This window comes from Leptonotus elevatus, chromosome 3 (assembly GCF_054856555.1).
Source record: "Leptonotus elevatus isolate MCC_2025b chromosome 3, RoL_Lele_1.0, whole genome shotgun sequence".
Taxonomy (NCBI): Eukaryota; Metazoa; Chordata; class Actinopteri; order Syngnathiformes; family Syngnathidae; genus Leptonotus; species Leptonotus elevatus.
Window position 1 is genome coordinate 14116744 of NC_141241.1, and position 22123 is coordinate 14138866.

The 22123-nt window shown below is 39.9% G+C and overlaps 1 protein-coding gene across 1 annotated transcript; it reads left to right on the forward strand.

Moving 5' to 3' along the window:
* Positions 1-4656: 4656 nt before the first annotated feature.
* rcn1 (reticulocalbin 1, EF-hand calcium binding domain) lies at positions 4657-12019 on the forward strand. Its single transcript, XM_086072363.1, has 6 exons — positions 4657-5103; positions 6707-6900; positions 7322-7500; positions 10284-10344; positions 10449-10648; positions 11146-12019. Exons 1-6 carry the CDS (start codon positions 4880-4882, stop codon positions 11251-11253), a joined length of 966 nt encoding a protein of 321 aa, XP_085928489.1. The 5' UTR covers positions 4657-4879; the 3' UTR covers positions 11254-12019.
* Positions 12020-22123: the final 10104 nt, after the last annotated feature.

The following is a 22123-nucleotide window of genomic DNA, read 5'->3' on the forward strand; positions in this document are numbered from 1 at the left end:
CTTCTGTCCATCATTATTGGTTCTTTAGCTATTTTGTTTTAGTTACCGTTACATAACTTAACTGCTAAAGTAGCTAGGAAAATGTTCGCTAATGTTAGCTAGCAGTAAAACTTCAAAATTGTCCATGCATTGTATCTTCTGTCCATCCTTATTGGTTCTTTAGCTATTTTGTTTTAGTTACCGTTACATAACTTAACTGCTAAAGTAGCTAGGAAAATGCTAACTAATGTTAGCTAGCAGTAAAAGTTGTACCTGCATTATATGTTCTTCTGTCCTACAACGCTAATGAGTGACTGTAATTAGTAATTTAATAAAATTGGCAATAGCTTGATTAAAAACAAGGAAGGTTTATCAAGTTTTAAACAAATGGATGAAATCATGAACCATAGTAATTGGGATGAAGTTGATTAATTCCATTTTAAAGGGAACAATCTAGACAATTGTGGCTTCATGATATACTAAAAACAGCACTGTATTGGTTCCAAGTAATTATCAAGAGGTGTATTAACGTAAGAAATAACACATAAGCAGCTAATTAAAACATTTGCGTACCACAAATGAACAATGTATTGTGGCGTCAATCACATCCACAGCCATAAAGCTCAGTTATGAATGCAGCTATAATAATCGCATATTCGGATAAAATCCCCAGTGTTTAAACAAACTCTGCAGCTCGTGAAGCGGAAACAATGATTAGTAAATTAAATTAATAGAATCTCCAATATGTGGTTGTGAGCGTGGGCCAGGAGAAGGCCAAAACAGAAGTGTACATCCTGGACACTAATGCTGTGTGTCTCCCACCATAGGGTTTTCTTAATTACATTAACCAAATGCCTTGTGCAGAGTGTGTGTGTAATGTCATGGTTAACTGAACATCCCTGTAGCTGCGCGCCCCCCTCCCCCGTGCTTTCCTACAGTGAAATATTCATGTTGAAAGCCACTCTTCTACTTCCTCCCTGCAACATTTTAAAGTTGTTTGGGGCAATGTTACTGTTGTTTGACATTGATGCTAACTCACAAACTTGCTTTAAAATCCATAAAAGGTAACCCCAACAGCTCAAGTTTGAAGCTGGGCTTTCATGTGGTTTAGGGCTGTAAAGAATCATCACGTTGAATATCAATACAAATAATTATATTCATATAGTCTTTGCTGCATAAACTGCATTTGAATTAGTTTTGTTGTATGTAGCAGTCCGGTCAAATAGAAGTTTCGTGTCATCCATTGACTGTCAAGTTGTCCACATTTTTTTTCCATTTAGAAAGAAAAGAAAAAAGGATTACCTATGACAAACAAGTGGATTAATTAGTTCCTGGCTCAAAAATATGTCTGTATAAATAGAAATGAACCACTGTATAATAGAACTAAATATAACTAAAAACTATTCAACTGCAAAGCAACACTATCACCTAGTGGCATTTCATAAGTATTTTTCAAATTCATAACTGCATGTTGCAAAATATGATACGTTCTGAATTGTGGATCACGTTACAGTCAGTGATTTTTAAGGGATACAATTTTCAGCAGTAAAAAGTAGGGGTGTGCCAAAAAATCAATTCTCATAAGAGTCGCGATTCTCATTTAGTACGATTCAGAATCGATTTTAAATGTCCCCAAATCGATTTTATTTAAATTATTTTATACTGTCTTTGTCTGCCTTTGTCTGTGTGTGCCTTTATTTGGAGCGCTATTCATGTTGTACCCGGTTTTGGCCACTAAGTGGCAGTGTGGTTCCACGCGGTCTAATAAACTGTTAAGTTGTAGCCACATTAGAGAGTAGAAGGAAAAAGTCACGATCAAGTTATTCCAATAAAAGTAGTTTTTTTGCAGTGTGGAGCCATTCTTTTGAGTGATAAAAGTGCCGTGAGTAGCGCGCTAATTAGCATTAGCGAGTCAGACTGGAGTAGATCATTACAATTCCTTGCACATCTATAGATTGAAGCAAAAATCATTGTCAATCAAATCATTTTGAATAAAAAATCAGTCTTAATAGAAAATCGATTCTGAATCGAATCGCAGACCCAAAAATCGGAATCAAATCGAATCGTGAGACATTCAAAGATTCCCACCACTTGTAAAAAGTTCATATTTTGTCTATAATTAATGTAATAACCTCATTATTTTTTATGAACAATAAATACCTTTAAAAACTATTTTTTTCCATTTGCTGTCGACTGAGGTTGACATCACCTGTGCTGAGGAAGTAGGTAATGACCAATCATGGCTCAGTTTGCTGACCAAACGCAGAAAACAGGTGAGCTATAATTGATCGTTACCTAATTCCTCAGCACAGGTGATGTCATCTACAGTCAACAGCAAGTGGAAAAATTAGTTATTAAATGTATTAACTGTACATGAAAAATAAGGAAGTTGTCAAATAAATTCTGGACAAAATATTAACTTTTCAATGCTGAAAATGGAGTCAAGTATCCCTTTTAATGATTTTTTAATCCTGTGCAGTTTGATTGAATTTAACTTTTAATTTCAACACACAAAAAATAAGTACATTTTTAAAAACAAGCAACACATATTAATTGAAACATTGTTTAAGTACACCCACAGTGATAAGATTAATACAAAAAAAAAGTTTTAGGAAGACAACTTATGCCTTTTTTTTTTTAATCATACTGTATTTACAAGTAAATATTCGTCATAATTCAGCCAAGTATTTTTTTAGGGAGGTTCTTGGTGTAAAACTTTTGAGAACCACTGATATTGCATAACATTTTTTTTTTTTTACTTTAGGTACTCGTTGAGCTTAAGTCTCACAAGGTTTACTAACTACGATGGTTTACATTACATTTTGTTTCACTAACAAAATGGGGGGAAGGGTCTTTTAATTTTGGAGGTTCGACTGTAAATTTAAAGGACGCATCTCGCAACATGAGTAAAACACACACACGCACACACACTTTTGTGTTTGTTCATGTCTGGTGACACACTAATTTGAATTGACCAGGCAGGACTAATTTAAATACATGAAGTATTCATTAATTGAATAAAGAGCCTAGTTAGCCTCAGGGCCCTTTTATAAACTAGGGTGTACTATTTATGCAAAACAGCAATGTGCCATGTGCTGGCTTATTATGCTAATGTCGAATGGCAAAATACATGTTTCTCCTGCCCACGACTAAGGATTAGGCATGGCAGTGTCAGCAAGTTGTTTGGAGGCTACAGACTCTGCTCTTCCACATTACAGCATGTTGATATGTCGATGAGTAATGTGATTCTTCCACGACTAGATATGGTCACGCCCACTGACTGTCCGAGCAAACTTGTTATGAGACTTACTGAAAACGTAGCACACAATATATGGATTACCTATAACACCGTTTGATCGTTTATTTACATGATGATCCTTTAGCTGGCAGCGGATGGTGACGTTTAAAAGTAGCACAAGGTTGTGTTTGAGCAATAAACATAACTGCATGCATTCAAGTAAAGCATTTAATCAATGTTTTGTGTGTGACTTTCAGAATATTTGTTCATGTCACACTATCGGGGTCATTTTTTCATCCATTTGAAATCATGCAAGTAATTGAAAAGGAAAGAAAAAGGATGAGCGTGTGCAGTGGATGAAAACAATGTTGAAGATGTCCTCATAACATTAAATGTCAAAATAATGAAGACATAACAGGTGCTCTTTAAATGTTGATTAAAAGTTTTTTTAATTGATTAATTAAGCAAAGTTCTAAGATGTGATTAATCTGATTAAATATTCAACCCTTTGACAGCTCTCGTCTTAATACTTTGTACAATAAAATATTGCTAGCGTATTGGTAGTATGATTGATAGTATGAGTCATTTTTGAATTACCATCATGATAACAATAAAAACTACCAATGTGCTTGCAAATATATTGGGTTTTTTTTCTTATTTGTGTAGACTTTCAGTCATCCAGGTCATAATTACCATGACCGTAAAGGTTGAAGCTGAAACTGTTGAATTTGTCGAGTTTTCTTTTTTTCATGTTTTCAGACAAAGTTCAACTATGACTTTGGCAACTATGCTATTAGGCTAACGGTATTATTATGTGCTGCTTCAAGATGATTGGCTGCTGTGCCAGTTAAAGGCAAGAAGACAGGAAATTGAAATTATGCTCTGATAAAGTTCTTTGTGTAAGTTTAGTGACTTTTTGTTATTTTAAAACACAGTAGAACTTGACTACTAAATCAAGCATTTTTATCATTTGCTTTGATATTGGGTGCTACGGTGACCTATTTTTCTACTTAGTGCCCACGTGATAGCTCCACTTTTAGTTTTTCAACGGAACCAAATACACACAACTTGGATAAAATACAAGGGGAAACTTTTGGGGGCTCAAAACTTTGTTAACGGAGCTAGTTGGTGCATGATAAGACACAGCAAGGCTTTAAAGTACCCACACAATAACATACATTATCTTTGACACATTAAAAACGGACATATTTTGCTTTTCGCTGCCTGATGCTGATGAGAGCAAAAGAAGAAGAAAAACACTCTACATCTATTCTCAACATGCAGCCACATCCTTTTATTTTGTGTTGCAGCTAGCTTGCAACGTGGCGCCGAAATTCCTCTCGCGTACCTCTGACCAATAACGTACGTGGTTACAGAGAGGCGTGGGTGAGCCCTTCTTCAAGCTACACTCTGATTGGCTAGTTAGGAGTAGACCGGAAGTCACCGCCTGGTTTTGTCCCCTCCACAGGCGAACTGATTGCGCAAATACTTAAACTTAAAGCCGTCTGAGCTTTGCGGATCGGTCTCCTCCGTGCTCAGTGTGCCAAATTTGAAGTAGTTTAATGCGGATGTGTCGTTAGCACCGAAGGACAAAAGAAAGACCATTCAGGAGCACTGCGGCGGGGCGAAGTTGTAGTGACAAAAGGCCGTGCTGGTTGCTGAATGATGGAGGTGTTCGGCTTGGTATGCGCGCTGCTGCTGTGGATCGCCTCCGCACACGGGAAGCCTACCGCGAAGAAAGAGCGAGTCATTTACGAAACCAACCTGAACAAGAGAACTCAAGAAGACAACAACAGCTTCCAATACGACCACGAGGCCTTCCTGGGCAAGGAGGAGGCCAGGACGTTCGACCAGCTCACCCCGGAGGAGAGCAAAGACAGGCTCGGGTAAGTCAGGATGCCTTTCCCGTTTCACACCCTCCGCCAAAGTGGAGCCAACGTGTATGAGCGTGTTTGTTGTAAATCACGCACACTCACTCTAGTCTACACTTCTCCGGCTGAGCAAGTGCGTTGCGTGTAACTGTTCATTAATATTTACTAACAAAGCTCAAGTGCACGACAAATGTGTGCAATGCATGCCAGCGGAGGAGAAAACTTTATTAGTATACCGCCGTCGTATTTCCACACACACACCTAATGACTTGATTTGAATTATGGATCATCATTAAAGAAGCATTATTGGAGCTGATGATGTTTGGACTCCAATTGTCAGTCACAAGACAGCGGTGCTTTCTTCACTAAAAGGCATGTAATAGTTTATTTTTATGTTTTGTTACGTGGCTGAAAGGGATCTCTGTGAGAGTGGGAGGACCCCCGGTACATCACAACGTGGCAACTGGAGTCTAAGAATACTTAGCTTAAATTGGGCTCCTGCCCCTCCCACTTCCCCACTTCCACCTCCTTTCATGGTGTAAAATAAAATAAAAAACTTAACCGATAGTTTTGAAATGCATGTCCTGTTGGGAACATGCTGACTTTATGAATGTTAAAGTGCTGCTGAAAAGTGTGAAATTACCAATATGTGTAACTCCTGATGAAATTTACAATTCAACCAACATCAATTGAAAAAAATGCCTCAGAAGTTGTACAGCCACTGCCCTGTATGACATGAGCATATCCTCATTTCAGTGAGTATTTTCCTCCCTCATACTTTAAAGCAACGCTAAGGAGCTTTCAGTTTGTGTTGATTATGGCGGCGCCATATGGGCAAAATAATAATGTTATGCCTGAAGGAAGACCGCATTTCCCACGAGGACAAGCGCATCGCGTCATTTTTTAGCTTACGCCAGTCAAATTGACTTCCGTCTTTGTAATGAATGGGTAAAGGCGGAAGTGACATATGCCATAAAGCAGTCAGCACATTTGTAGTATTTTGTGTGTCAGTGTTCCTACCATCCCCCTCAAAGTTAAGTGCCAGTAAAAATGATACCGACCCCCTCAGGCCATGGCAAAGCTACCATTCAACTAGTTTTAAGTCGATGTTTCATCAGAAGAGTTATGAAAATATTTTATGAAGGTTGAAAAGTTCCTTAGTGCTACTTTAAACACTTTCAAACTCATTAAAACACAAATTAATTAATAAAGTATCACTGTCAATAAATTATCATATATCATGAAACGCAAAAGACTCGATCGTCAAAAGACTTTTTCAAATTAGAGTACAGCATACGTGCATCAAGTTTTTTTTATATTTCATTACCATTTGAACTTTCCTGTAAAACTGATGCATGCAACTAAATGAAAATAAACATTATATATTGAAACAGCAAAATATTCAACTAAATCATTTGATAACCAAAGTCAGCTAGCACAATGCTAACATAACGCTGACTGTTATTAGCGGGCTAGCAGTTGCACACCTTTTTAAATGACTGCTAATTTTACATACACAAACAATGCTCCCAGGCCTATATTCTTTCTGCTCTGCTCTGTTTCCACTGTCTTGGTCAGGATATCCTCAGGTATAGTAACTCTTAAATTGTCTTTGCAGTAAAATAGTGCAGCGGATCGACAGCGACGCCAACGGCCTCATCACCGCCGACGAGCTCAAAGCGTGGATCAAACGTGTCCAGAAGCGTTACGTTTATGAGAACGTGGCCAAGGTCTGGGCTGATTATGACCTCAACAAAGACAACAAGATCTCATGGGAAGAATACAAGCAAGCCACCTATGGCTACTACCTTGGTAGGAAACGCTCAAGGGATTAGTGTACAATTTATTAGAGCACAAAAAGTCACATGTTTTGGCAGTTGTGTGTGGGTAGACCTTTCTATCATAACATGACGCACGGAAAACTCTGAAGAACCCATGCACGAAACTGAACAGGAAGTCAGCCATTTTGGTTGATTTCTAGGGCTCATACATTGAAGAACTCCACTATGGAATTGGGTCAAATTTGAGTCACCAACCTTTTTGAAACTGAGGGCTGAGTTGTAAACGCACTTATCAAATAACAAAAAGCTTTAATTTTTTTATGTTGTCATTTCCAAATCTACACTAAAGCAAGTGAGATTTTGTGACAGTAACACCAAAAAATGAATAATTTGACGACTCCATGTAAAAAAAAGGGGAGTTCATCAAATTGAAACTGTTTTTGTGTACTCAGCCAATCCAGAAGAGTTTGACGATACGAGCGACCAGTTCAGCTTCAAGAAGATGCTTCCCCGTGACGAGAGGAGGTTCAAAACAGCTGATCTGAACGGGGACCAGGCGGCTGACAGGGAAGAGTTCACAGCCTTCTTGCACCCCGAGGAGTTTGACCACATGAAGGAGATTGTGGTGCAGGTGAGACTTCCATGAGCACCTTTGCGGGTCCCGTCATATGGGCTGCTTTGATAAATATGTAGAATTCAAATCACATTTTAAGTCTGCCCTTCAAATGTTACTTTGTATAATTTTTTGGGGGGGAGCGGATCCAGAGGGATGTACTGGCTGTCCCATTTAACACTCGATCTTTAAATATGAATTTGGCCTCACGGAGAAGTTGCGTGGGAAATGTTTCGCAGTAAGGCGGCACTATGCTGCCGTGTTCATAAAAGTTGTACTACCCATTTGACGCAGTTAATAATTAAAGTCTCATTTTTATGAAGTACCGAGCGACTGTTCAGCCTTTGGCATCTCTCCGGTCGGGCCAAATGAAGCTAATAAGTGGTCATGTTGTTCCAGTGGTCATGTGGACCACTGTTGGAACAGACTCCTCTGTTTTAACACCTTTTTTCCCCCCACATGTGACATCACTGATGACGCAACACCAAAAGACATTTGAAAGAGGCTTGCTTGGTTGCAGCCAGTCAATGGGCAATTTAGTTTCAATGTATGATTAAATGATGACATGTGCTCTTGAATTTTGAAGCTGAGCAAAAAAAAAAGAAAGAAGCCACATTAACTCTTTCACTCCCCGCCATTTTCACTGAAGCAATCCCCTTCGCTCCCGGCTGGTTTACTGAATTTTGACTGATTTTGCAAGGCCCACAGAATATTGTGTTCTATTGCTATAAAAACACGGAACCGACCAAAAGAAAGATTTGAGTCTCCTTTTTTCATCAGGAAAAAAGTACATTTCTGTTTCCGTTTTGCAGCAATTCGCATTACAATATAGTTATATATAAGTTTCATCATTATTCACAAATCTGTTTAAAACAGTGGGTGAAAGAGCTTTTTTGCAATATGGCCCTGGTTGATCTCTTATACTCTGCTGCCACCTGCTGGCCGTTTTTGGAATCACTATCATTGCTTTAAGCGTTCTCTTCAGTTTAGAGGCTGCGTCAAAGCCTTCTGTTTGCTCTAGCATAAAAAAAAGTTTTTGGGGAACATGACAATATTTAAAATAGAACATATTTATACATTTTTGGGAGCAAATGAGTTAATAATCTATCTTTTTTATATCACTCATGCCTTGAAATACGTGTGACCCGGTTTGTTTACTGTCAAGCTAAACATCAAACAAAGACAATTTAACGTAGATTGAAAACAGCCGCATAGCTTTGCTTCATCTGCTTACTTAGCTTAATGCTAACAAACAATGTAAAATGGAATAGTATCAATTTGGCCATTATAGCACTTTAGGCAACATATATTGGAACACAGATGGTGCTGTAATACACAGACATAACCGTCCTCGCAGGGAGATTTTCTTTATCCTCTGTGAAAAACAAGTAATATTACTGCAGCTTACTGTCACTGATAGTAGTTGTGAAACTCGTCTTTGTTTTTGTCTGCATGACTGTATTATACTGGCCCTCAGTGGCCAAGTCAGGGTACTCAATTTAAATAATCACTGATACCAAGTGCAGATACCACTAGTACTTTTGATTATGTAGCATTTTCCCTTAAAATTAATGGCAATTTTAAATTCTTCTAATTTCATACACTCTAAAAACAGTTGGGTCAAAAGTATCCCAATTATAGATACAAAATGGACCGATCTATATTATGGGTCAATTTGACCTAACTTTCTGGGTTGTTTTATACAAAAAGACCCATTTCTTGGCTCAAAGTTGGGTCAAATTGACCCAAGTAGAGGATTAGTCTATTTTTGATCCATAGTTGGGTTATTTTTTTTTTTTGAGTGTAAGATGGCCACAAGAGGGCGGCTGCTACTGGTATCGGCTGCTGTTGCGAGTACCGATACCTTGAAATAAGGCCTGGTATTGGTACTCGCCCATTCCGAGTTATTATATGTATTAAAATAATAGTATTGTTGTTATCATATTATTTGTAGTGTAATATTCTCCTTTATTAAAAAACCCCAAAAAATAAAAAAAATTATTTAGTTTTTTGGCAGAATGGTGGAATAGCATTTCCAGTAAAGATAATTTGAGATACATACATATAGATGTTTTTAGCTATAAACATGGTCCGAGAACAAATTCAACTCATATCTCAAGGCACCACTGTAATGTTTTTTTTTTCCATCTCAAATGAGCACATCAAACAAGTACTTTGACTTTTAAAAAGGAAAAATTCCATGCAGATCACCGGCCCTTGAGTTTCTAATTATAAAAACCAACTCAAAAAGAACGTACTAAAAAAAAAGATGCGTTTGTGTGTTTAGGTTTGATGTTGACATTTCCGACCAACAGCGTGCGCGTTTGTCGCGTGCAACTGAAATACAGTGCACTGCCTCATGCGGTGCGCTATATACATTTGATTTTGTTTTACTGAGCATTCCTCCCGCGTGCAACCTTTCGGATTGAGTTTACAATATTGATGGAGCCTCGTATGTTATTATTCTGCTGTATTCTACGCGTCTGTTAAATATTCATCAGGGTTCAGCGAGGGCCTCCCACCTGCAGAAAAAAATCTGCATCTGTGAGGTTTACCGCACGTGTAGATGCGAAGTCTCACAGCAGACAAAGACGTCTAGCGGGGGCTTTAAATGTGTTTGGTCCACATCAGCAGAGTGTCTTGTGATTGTGGTGTCAGTGCGCCAGCCCAGCTGTAAAGTGACCCTCGTGTTGAGTCGCACTGCCCGGGGCGACTTGTTCCTGCCTTTTTATTAGTCAAAGTGGAAGTTCCGGCTGCCGTTGACCCTCGTTAGTGACATCAACTCATTGTGCCCGATGCAGGAAACACTGGAGGACATTGACAAGAACGGCGACGGACACGTGGACGAGGACGAGTACGTTGGTGAGTTCAAGCGGCAAATGCAAATAAAAAGTGTTATTGTACCATATTTGGAGGGGTTTGACTTGGAAGGTTATGTTCATAGCAAACGATGTCTCCGCTTTCAGCCGACATGTTTGCTCACGAGGACGGCGGGCCGGAGCCGGACTGGCTCAAAACCGAGAGGGATCAGTTCTCCGACTTCAGAGACTTGAACAAAGACGGTCAAATGGACCGGGAGGAAATCCGCCAGTGGATTATGCCGCAAAACTACGACCATGCCCAGGCCGAGGCGCGACACCTGGTCTACGAGTCGGACCAGGACAAGGTACAACTTCTTGACCCGCAATTTTGATACAAATGTATGGCATGTGTGTGACTTTCCTTTACAATGTAGAAAATGAATATACGTATTTATGATTATTATTGAGATTGGATAATCTACCAAAATGTTCTGAATTCCTCTTTCGAGCAGAATAATGCCTCTTTTGTTGCTCTAGCTCAATGGTCCAAGCATGATCAATACAGAACCACATTTTGCCTCAATTCCTTTAAGATATAATTAAACAGCAATCAGTGATCAGTTGTGATGTGCAGGTATGATTATTATTTTTTTCTATGTTCAACTTTAGTATCTATGACTTTGAGTGTCTATGGCTTTAAAAGGCGGGGCCTGGCGAGTGACATGGGTGTCAGCGAATGAGGAACTATTTACTGGCTAATCCTTTCGTCTGCATTTTAAGTTGCGAGTGGCGGCCATCTTTTGGCTTCGTGCGATTGCAGTAACATGAGACTCCGCAACGGTATTTTTGCATGATTTCTCAGGACCAGGTGTTGACCAAAGAAGAAATCCTGGAGAATTGGAACATGTTTGTAGGAAGCCAAGCCACCAATTACGGAGAGGACCTCACCCGCAACCACGATGAGCTTTGAGCTTCGCTTCAACTTCTAATGTGTGCGTGTTTGTATACGAGGTGGAATTGATTTGTTGTGTGACACAATCTCAAGAGTCTTGTTTGACCAGCTGTCCATGACGGAATGTTGGCGTTAAGAAACCATCACTGCAGATGAGCAACAAGTTGCAGGACTTGTTGATCAAAGTCGGTCCTACCACTACACTAAAAGGTCAAAAGCGTTGCAACGTGTTGCCGTTTCTGATATTCAGGAGCAGGAAGAGGACGTTCCTCCAATTGACGGCGGCTTCCCGCCGCCATGTCGTCTTTGCGGCCTGACAAGTGTTCAAAGCCGAATGCAGCGTTTTGATAACAACAATGTGAAGCTGCAGTTCAAAGAACAGAACTTTATTTATTTTACGTTTTAGCTCTGGTCAAGCATTGTGAATTGGGAAAAAAAATGTTTTTAATGTTTAACTGTTTCTTTTGTATGAAGTTAACACAATTATGTTTTAACAGCAATTGTCTTTCCACGTAATAGTTTGTTTTATGTAGTTTAGCCCATGAAAGATTTACTTAGCTTTTAATTCTATTTATTTGTTTATCTGTTTAAAAATGCCAAAATTGTCTCTTTCCCTCCCATCCCCTTTTTTTTATTGTTTTTGTTTCATTGTTTCCAAGCACCACATTTACATTAATGGCTCACATTGATTGTTGAGGAGTGGCACGCAGTAAACGGCTTGTTTTGTTGTTTCCCACATTGAAAAAAATGCTCAATTGTGTGCAAATAAACAAACAAAAGCGTATCCATTAGGTCTCCATTGATTCTGTCTTGCAGGGTTGACTTCCAAGTTCTAAAACCACATAAATCTGAGAGCGCCATAAAACATTGCCATGCATCGAATGTAGTGTTCCCTCACTATAACGCGGTTCACTTTTCGCGATCTCACTTTCATGGAATTTTTTGTGTGCAATTTTGCATGCATTTATTTTTTTTATTGTAATGTACTTATTTTATAAAATGTATTCAGGTTTGAATATTGAGAATGATTAAATGTGATAACATGTAAATGCCTTGATAAAAACAGTCTATAAACTATTTGGTGAGAGATTTGTAAAAAATGTAAAACATAAAGCTAACTTCACAGATTTATTTATTGCGGGTAATCTTTGGAACCTTACCCAAGCGGAAAACTACTCAGGAAATTATCTCAATACAAAAAACAAACAAACTTGAGCCTCATTAACTCATTCACTGCCATTGACGGCGATAGACGTAAAAAAAAATTTTTAAACTATTTCTATTTAACATTGTTCCCACTTATGTTAACAAGAGTATGAAAACCTAGTTGTTTTTTATATTGTATTAGAACAGATATGTGATTAGTTAAATTAACTAGTGAAGTAATGCGATTAATTACGATTAAAAGTAGTACTCGCCTGACGTCCCTAATTTTTAATAATCTTTTCTTTAAAAAAAAAAAAATTAAAAAAGAAAGATTCTAAAAAATTAGGGGCATCAGGCGATTAAAATTTACAATCGTAATTATTCGCATGACTTCACTAGTTAACTCACAATTAATCACAAATTTTATATCTGTTCTAAATGTACCCAAAAAAAATCTAGGTTTTCATACTAAAAATTAAAAAAAACTAACCTAATAGAAATTGTTCAAATGAATTGTTGACATCTATAGCTGTCAATGGCAGTGATTGAATTCATGTGATTAGCTACTAGCTAGCATATACTGATGTGACATCACACACACACATAGGCAAAAAAATACGTGCACTAGTGTGTCACACAAACAAGTATTAGGTCATTAAATTCACCTTTAGCATTTACACACACAAATGTAACTAGTAGTCTACTCTTGCTCTTGGTCGCCCATCGGGGAAGAAAATCAAACCCAACAACACCAAAATTCCACAAGATGGCGCCAAAGAATTTCATTGCTTTGTCTTAAACTCAAAAACTGCAAATAGCCGAGATTTTCAGTGAATAACGGAGTGCGGGTTCTTAAAAAATATGTTTATGTTAAACAGTGACCATGCAGCAGTTCACTATACTTTATCATACCGAGCTGTTTGTAATATTTTCATGAGGTAACGAGAATCACAAACACCTCTCAATAGATCCGCAGATCGGAAGCCGGCCCTCTGCGGCGTCCCGCTTCACAATTTGCCGCCGTCTCCAATGTGACTTCTTAACTCCTTTAACATCAAGAACAAATGGACCCTGTCGTCAGTGCTCACGAGCGATTGGCGTCTACACACTCCCCCGCCACACGTTGCCGCGGCGGAGATGCAGAGTGGAGCTGACTGGCCCTCGCTGCTGGCTGTTGCCGTTCAAAACAGTGCGATGTAACTGAGAAAGCGTCTCCGCCACCCAGCGTGCCCCCTCTGCCTGCTCATGTGGAACATATGGATATATGTGTGCCACTTAACAGGACAAGTCAAGCGGGACCGATGCGATAAAGCTCATTAGGAACAAGGGGACAGCACGATGCATGTGTTGTGCTGCCGCAATGTACGACCCTGTGCCAGCACACTATGAGCAATGTCTGGAAAGCTTGTTTTTCTTGGGTTTCCGTTGAATTAATACGACATTTGGCTGGCTTGAATTTGGGGGACGTACGTAAACAACAGTGATTGCTTTATAAAAATGCACACAAACTTGGACTTGCCCAACATCCAAGAAACAACAGAAATGTAAGCAAGTTTTGCGTTTTCTGCGGCTGCGCAATCTTTTTTCGTGGACTGTACAAGTTTATAGAAAAATCTAAGACCCTGTCAGAGTTTGTGACCCCAGGGGATCAGGTCACCAGTGGCAGTGTGTTTGAGAGTTAGACGGAACACTTTCTCAACAACGGAAAATAGCTATTAGCTATATTCCGAGCCCTGGACATAATTCCATTCAAAAAAAAATTTGGTCTCAAAATGGAGGCTTCAAGCTGTTTTAAGACGCTCCTAATGAAGTTTACTGTCTGTAAAACGAAGAGAATTTCATATTGTGTATATGGAACAACAGAACTTTCCTAGCTTAACTCATTCACTGCCATTGATGACTAAAGACGTCAAAAATTCATGTAGCATTTCTATTAGTTAAAAAAAATTCATTTCATTAATTTTTTAATTGTGCATTTATAACAGATATAAAATTATCATGCGATTCATTACGATTAAATGCCCCTTATTTTTAATATATATATATTTTAATTAGGCCCGTCAGGCGATTACAATTTGTAATTGTAATTAATCACATGACTTCACTAATTAACTAACGATTAATCTGTTCTAAATTTACAATAAAAATTTTTTCTAGGTTTTCATACTCTTGTTAGCAAAAGTGGAAAAAAAATGTTAAACTAATAGAAATAGTTTCGTTTCAGAAGTATTCGGTTTCGGTGAATGGTATGGGATTTTTAATATGCTTTAGGTGAATTAATGAGCACACACTCACACGCACGCACATATGCACACGCACGCCCGCACATGCACATACTGACGCACATACAATAAAATGGAAAAAGAGAGAGAGCAATGATGATGACATGTCGAATCGGTAAGATTACCGAATAAATACTGAGCTCTTCTTGAAATACTCTCTCAAGAAAAAAAACAACTAATAGAAATAGTTCAAATGAATTTTTGACGTCTATAGCCGTCAATGGCAGTGAATGAGTTAATGCTAACACATAAGAGAAGCATAATAGATGGGCTAACAAATAGCATTGGTGTTGCAACAGATAGTCGAACACGAACACATGTAGGCTCATTATCTAAAAATACTCCCCAGTCCCCAGTTAGCCAAGGGATTTATTTCAATGTTGAACAATGACTTGAGATACGATTATTAGAGCGTGCAAGCAAGGCGCCACTGTATGTTAAAGAAGTGTCGTGTAAAGTGTGAATTCAACCCCACATTTTTTTTCTTTAAAATATGTTCTTTGTACCCACTGACGTAAACAGCTGACGAATATTGCGTTTGTGCAACGTTTCCCATCTCAGGGGGAGGCCATTTTGCCACTTGCTTTTGACTGAAAATGATATTGTAATTGCTCAGGTAATGACCAATCACGGCTCACCCGTTTTCTGAGTTTGGTCACGTGACATTCGCGAACTAAGCTGTGAACTGAGCCCCGTGCAACTCCGATGTTATTTTTGGTATTAACCAGAAACCCGTGTTTAAACTTCTGGGGCTGCATAGAATATATTAATGTAAATATTTTTTGGGTTGACTTCCCGTTCAAGGCGAAGGGAGGAGCTTCGTTTAGTCAGCGTCTAATAGCATACTTGTCTAATAGCGCGCGCGCGCGCGCACACACGCACACACACGCCACTAAATAGCGCCTCCAGAGCTACAGTTGTGTGTCCGTTCTTGCATCCTACATTTGAGTAATTAGTCGACCCAAGACACTAATAGACTTCCTGTAAATAGCATATGAGATTTGTCATGTGTCAGGGTGCATCTGCGCGCGCCTGTGTGTGTGTGCGTGTAAAATATGAGAAAAAATGATGGTGTACACACACCCCGTATACAGGCCTGCCTTGTGGTCATGTTTAACAACCCTCCTCTTTATCACCCCCCCCCCCCCCTAATAATTCACTGTGTGCGTGCGCGCGCGCGCGCGAGGTAATGCCTTCAGACGGCTCTCATATGAGCGTCTGCCTACATCAAGCCCTCCACACTGATAATAATGAGCCCTCTGGGTGAGAATGGACTCATGAGACCATTGGCCCCCATCCGCTGAAAGTGTCATTTCATCTTTTCAAATACTGCAGTGTCTATTTGTCATGAATTAAAAGCAAAACAACAATAACAACGTACTCTTCCTCCGTCACCGCTGCTCCGTTCGGAGCGCTTCATCACAACCGGCTCCAGTTTCTTATGAATATCTTAGTACTTCCTCATGTCTTTATCATTTGAGTTCATAATTCTTTCTGCCCTCAGGACTTGTTGGATTGAAGCCACTGAAGGGCTGAATTTCTGCCGTTTATTTGATAATGCATCTGTGTACATAATAATAATATGAATAATATGCAACAATATGATATTTCTGTAGGGTTCGCGTCAATACATGCTGCGTCTTTTTTTTTTAACGCCACCGTACACAGCTTTACAGATGCCAGGCCAAGTACTGCATGTCTGAACTTTACTGCTTGATTCATATTCATATGTTGCACTATGAAGCTCAAGATTGTGCTTCCACAGTGCTGGCAACAGAAAATGCGCAGAGCAAAATGTGCGACTGTAAGTGCGTGCCGTAGCAATGTGGGCCAATTCTGCAGCGTTCATGTTTTTACTGCCTTGACAATGAAGCTTGAAGGAGTCCATCAATCTTTGATGACCATCGCTGAGGCTCGTCCCTGCAAGCTCCCAATATAGCACTTTACTCCCTCTAGTGGAGTTGCTCAACTTGTAACCAATTGTAACTGAGTAGAATGACTCAAGAGTACATTAATGTCATTTAAGCGTTTTATTACCAGCAGTAGGACAACTTTTGGGACAAATTGTTACCAGTGAGGCTCGATGTTAACTAGTATAGTACAATTCTCTCACTGGTAGTACTAGGAGCATCAACTAGTACACAGTTCATCCTCCCTAACAACATATACTGTAGTTGTCGTACTAGAGACAAAAGACAAACAGCGTCAAGTACTAGTACATGGACCTTAAGCTGTTTTCTGAAGTTAAGCCGTGCGTGATTGAGTTCCGAGCAACTGTGATGTCATTTTTATTCAACAGCAAGCGGCAAAATGGCCGCCCCCTGCGATATATAAAAATGGGGGATTTTGTTGCTTAACTCATATTCCACAAACCCAATATTAATTAGAATATTGTGTTTAGATTAGTGGGGCGGCATGGAAGATATTATTGTAAAGAAACATTTGGGGTTGACGCCCCCTTTCAAAATCAAACTGTAGCAATTAAGCTAGTTACTGTACTTCATGAATCAGACCTTGACACCAAGCAGAAAGCGGATTCTATTTGAACTATTTTTGCTTCTAAAACGGAATTATTTTTATTCATCACAGTGTTTTGAAGAGAAACGTTCTTATTATTTTAGTCGTAAATAGTTTATTTGTATCTTTGCAAATTTAGAAACACTCTACAAGGGGCAACAAATTTTTAACACCCTCCCTTGTCTTCTTTTATCAACTAGCCTTGCAAGCCGTCTCAAATGTCATTTTTAATACATGCCGCGGGCCGCTGAAAAATAGATGGTGGGCCGCAATTGGCCCCCTCGGGCCGTAGTTTGGACACCTCTGCCATAGAGCATAGATTCTTGTTAAAAGTTTGTCATGTACAGTCAGTAATCGTGTAACGCAAAAAAAAGAAAGAAAAAAAAGCAGAGTTATGGCGTTGAATTGCAGCACCCGTAAAGCTATTTGGTTTGATTGAATACAAAACATGTAATTCTCTTTGTTTACAGTAAACGTCAACTGCTGCTTGTCGTGAATTGTGTTGAGTCGAGTTCACTGGAGCAAGTCAAAGAGAAGAAAAAAAAATCGGTCAATCCACGGCTCCTATCTTGTAAAACTCAGAAGTCAGGTAACTTGTATGTCCATGCCAAATTAGACTTAAAGGTGTACCTAATAAAATGTCCAGTGAGGCTGCGTTTGTCATCCAAACGATGATGAAATCTTCATGTGTGCTATTAAACGTTAGACAGATTGTCATTGTTTTCCATTTACAGTACAAGTGGAGACGATGTTATCCCAATGAGACTGATATCTTTGGACACAAGGTTTCTCTCGCTCCATTTGTCCACATTTGTCTCCCTCCTTCCTCTGCTTTGCTCTTCCCAGCATCTGGAATCCTGTGGGATGGAGAAGAGGAGGAGGAGGAGGAGGAGGAGGAGGAGGAGGAGGAGGAGGAGGAGGAGGAGGAGGCTGTGCTTGGTCCCGCTCTTCCCCAGGGGTTCTTGCTTTTGCTTTGTGATCTTGTATCTCACATGATGGAGATGTATCTAATCCTGTTAGAGCTGAACATCTTCCATCGCAATACACGAGGAGATGAAAGACAAGGAAAGAAGAGGAGGGCATTTCAGAGATCATCAGTATGTTGGTGTGTACATGTGTGCGAATGTATCCTCATGGGAGTCTCCTCTCAAGGTGTTTTCCCCTCGCTGTCTTCCTCGATCTGCTCCCTGAGTGAGAAAGATGACCCTCTAGGCTCCATCTGAGCTCCAGGCCCCTCTAGGCCAAAGCATTCCCCCGTGCTCCCACACACAGGAGCCCCTCAGGCTCCATGCTACACCACAGGGAATAACCCCCCACCCCCTCAAGACCCCCCTCAGCCCCTCAGACTGTACAGAGCTCCGCACAAGAGCCTGAGGGGAGCGGGACGGCAACAAGGCTGTCTGGGAAAACAACATGCCCGACTTGGCATGCCAACAAACCCTAACAGCGCCTCCTGTTGTCGCAGTGCGGTCCTTGCACACGGGCCTCCAAGTAAGTTTCCTCTCTCTGGGGCCTCGTCCCTGGGGGATTCGCGGAAGCCCCTGCCGGCCCCCTCAGCTACATGTGCAATGACCTTTCCAACACATGGAGGATAACTAATGTCTTTTTAGCATAAGGAATCACATCAGAAGCACTTGGGACTTCACCAAATGACATATGGAAAAGAATATTCCCATAAGGGAGTGAAAGTTCCATATAAAAGAGCGCTGTTTAAAATGTGACAAATTAAATATGGACCGAAGCATCAAAATACATTTGAGGCATCCCGGGTCCCAAAAGGCACGGTCGGATGAGTTGGAAGAACTTAACATAGCAGCGCATGACCTTTAACCCTCTGATTAACACGAAGAAAGATTCGCAGAGTTCCAACATCCCTGACCTTTGAATTTCCCCCCCCCCCCCCAAAAAAAACACTTAAGTTCTTGTAGGTGCAATTGACAGGTGTCCCGATACTTTTGTTCATATACAGGAAACATGTGTCGATAAGTAAATGATCCAAAATGAAAGAAAGGGGCATTGATCATCCCTAAAAAACACTAAATAGCTTTGTAGGGCATTAATGAGTATAACACTAACAAAAAACAACAACATAGTAGCCTACTTCAATGATGTAAATACTCGGTGATCCAGATTAAAGAACCGTCCTGTGTTTTTTCTTTCTTCAGACAAAAAAGGTTTTGCTTTACCTTGACTAGTTTCGGCGACGACAATTGTGATGTAGGAACATCGGCTGCTAAGACACGTCACAACTGTCAGCTTCTGAGGAAGGCGGCAGTCGTGGCCGAGACGAGTCAAGGTAAAGCACAACCTTTTTCTTGTCTTAAAAAGAAAAAACACAGGACGATATAGATTTGTAGACAAGATTTATTTATTTTTGCCAGATTAAAGAACGTTTGGGGCCATATGTGTCCTGCGGGCCATACTTTACCCACCCCTGTTTGATATGACTAACAAATTGTTCTTTGACAGCCCCCATATGACTTACACACGCGTGTAGCAGAGCCTTAGCAGGTGTACGTCACCTGAGATTAGGCACGCCGACACCCCTCGAAGGCAAGCAGCCAGCGTTACATCTGAGGGGGCATCTGGTTATTGGTGTGTGTGGTCTACGTATACGTTCGAGTGCGTTCATGCATTTAGCTTGCCACTAACATTTGGCAGAATGATATACATAGCGACTATACGAACGTCTTTGTGACGCTTAATGGCTGTTTGCACACAAACTAGTGCAAAACTAGTGTTGTCAAAGTTAACGCTTTAGCCAATTAGTTAATCACAAAAAAATTATCACATTAATCATGTATCAATGCGGATTAATCGTACTATTAATTTTGACTGCAGATAATCCTTTATCTGACGATGGTTACGTTTTTAAGGTAGCACAGGTTGTGTTTGAGCAATAAACATAACCACATGCATTAAAGTAAAGCATTTAATAAATGTTTGCGTATGACATTCAGAATATTTGTTCATGTCAAACTATTTGGGCCTTTTTTTTTCATTTTAAATTATGCAAGTAATTAACTGATTAGAAAAATAGGGAGGTGAGCGTGTGCAGTGGATGACAGGTGCTCTTTAAATTTGACAGGCACATTTTTTTTAAATAACAAAGCCTTTTTAATTAGCGATTAATTGTGATTAATCAAAATTATAAAATGTGTTTAATCTGATTACAAAATGTAATCGTTTGACAGCTCTAGTAAAAACCCTGCCACCGTTTGCCTTTAGCCCCCTGATGCTAGCTAGTTAGCTCCTGAGCAGGTAAACGAGCACCATGGGAGCTAGCTAGCTAGCTAGCACCTGGGGCTAAAGCCAAACTGTGGCAGGGTTTTTAACTTTCTGGACCTGGATTTGCCACTTTAGCACGCAAACAACTTTGTTGATGTTTCATTTGACCTGCCAATCTGTTCATACAGTACAGAACCGTCAACTTAAAACCGAGGCACAACAATTTTGACCTACCGTTACACTCATTACACGTGAGGTTGAATAACTTAAAGTGTTTTCAGTTGTTTTTGCATCTCATTTTGTCCATATGGAAAAACTTCACAGTGTATACTTTCTTCACCCACTTGTACTAAAACTTTTCCAATTAAGCGGATTCTAAAGTGGGCTTGTGAGATCAATGCAGAGGTTAGCATCTCTTTGAACGTGCGCGATAATGTCGGCTGTAATGACTGAGGGTATTTAAAGGCACGAGGTCCTTGTGCTCGACACAGCCTTGGCAGCCTGCAGTTAGGAGTGAAGCGGAGTGAGCAAAATGTTCAAGTCGGCCGTCCCTGTGATCTTCCCTCGCTTGCCGGCAGCCCCCCGCGGAGGAAGAACAAAGGCAAAGGCACGTCTTAATCAAAGTGCATGGGATTAAGAAGCAGGAAAACACACACACACACACACACACACACACACACATGAAGGACATGCTACCTCACAGCTATTACGTGGATGGGGAAACAAGCAGGATCACCACCTTCAAGTAAAGAACTTGTGACCCTGAAGTCATTTCAATCTGCTCGCTTGTGTCCGGGCTTGCGGGGGGAAAGTTGAATTCACTTAAGTGAGCGCAGATGCACGTAGCTAATAATAATTTGTACAGCGGTGCCTTGACTTGATCTGACTTATGAGCGAGCTTCAGTTATGCCACCGTTTGAGTTAAGTAAAAAAAAACAAAAAAAAACTCATTTTGCAGTAGTGATTACTGCAGATCAGTGCCCGATGCGCGACATTGGCGGCACATTAGTACAGTATTGGCGTAGCTCGCAATCTGAGCACGCCCCTCAGTGGCCTCAGCGTTGAATGAGTCAAGTCGTTGACCAGATGTAAACCTGGAGTTTGGTTGTTTGATGTCTCTTGACCCTGAATGGTTGCTTTTGTTGTTGCGCTGCTAGCCACTCAAGCCGCTAGCGGCTATGCAGCTCAGGAGCTAGCAGCATTTGCATAAAAATGTAGGGTAGCGATCCAATCATTTAATCAATTGGAAACACGGTTACAGTGGAAAATAACCAAATTACCAGGAATATACTGTAAGAAAAGAGTAAGCTTAAATAAGCACAATGAGCGTAACACACGCACACACTGCATGAATTTTTTGGATACATTTTCCCATATTGTACTTACACTATGTAAAACCTGTTTACAATATTTCTTTGCATCCATCTGTGCTATTTTTTTTATCCATTTTTACACAATGCTATTAATAATCAATAAAGTGCTATTTTTTATTTATTTAAAAAATGTCAAACATATGTCACCAAACAAAATGGTGGTGAATTTTTTGGACCTGGAACAGATCATTTCAGTGGGGAAAATTTATTTGATATACAACAATTTAAATTCTGAAGATGTAGAAAAGACAGTCAGTTTGACATGGCCCAATAGTGGCAATGGACAAATTAAGCTTCATTAAGGACTTGTAATATTTTTTGTCTCCTCTAGATGGCACTCTT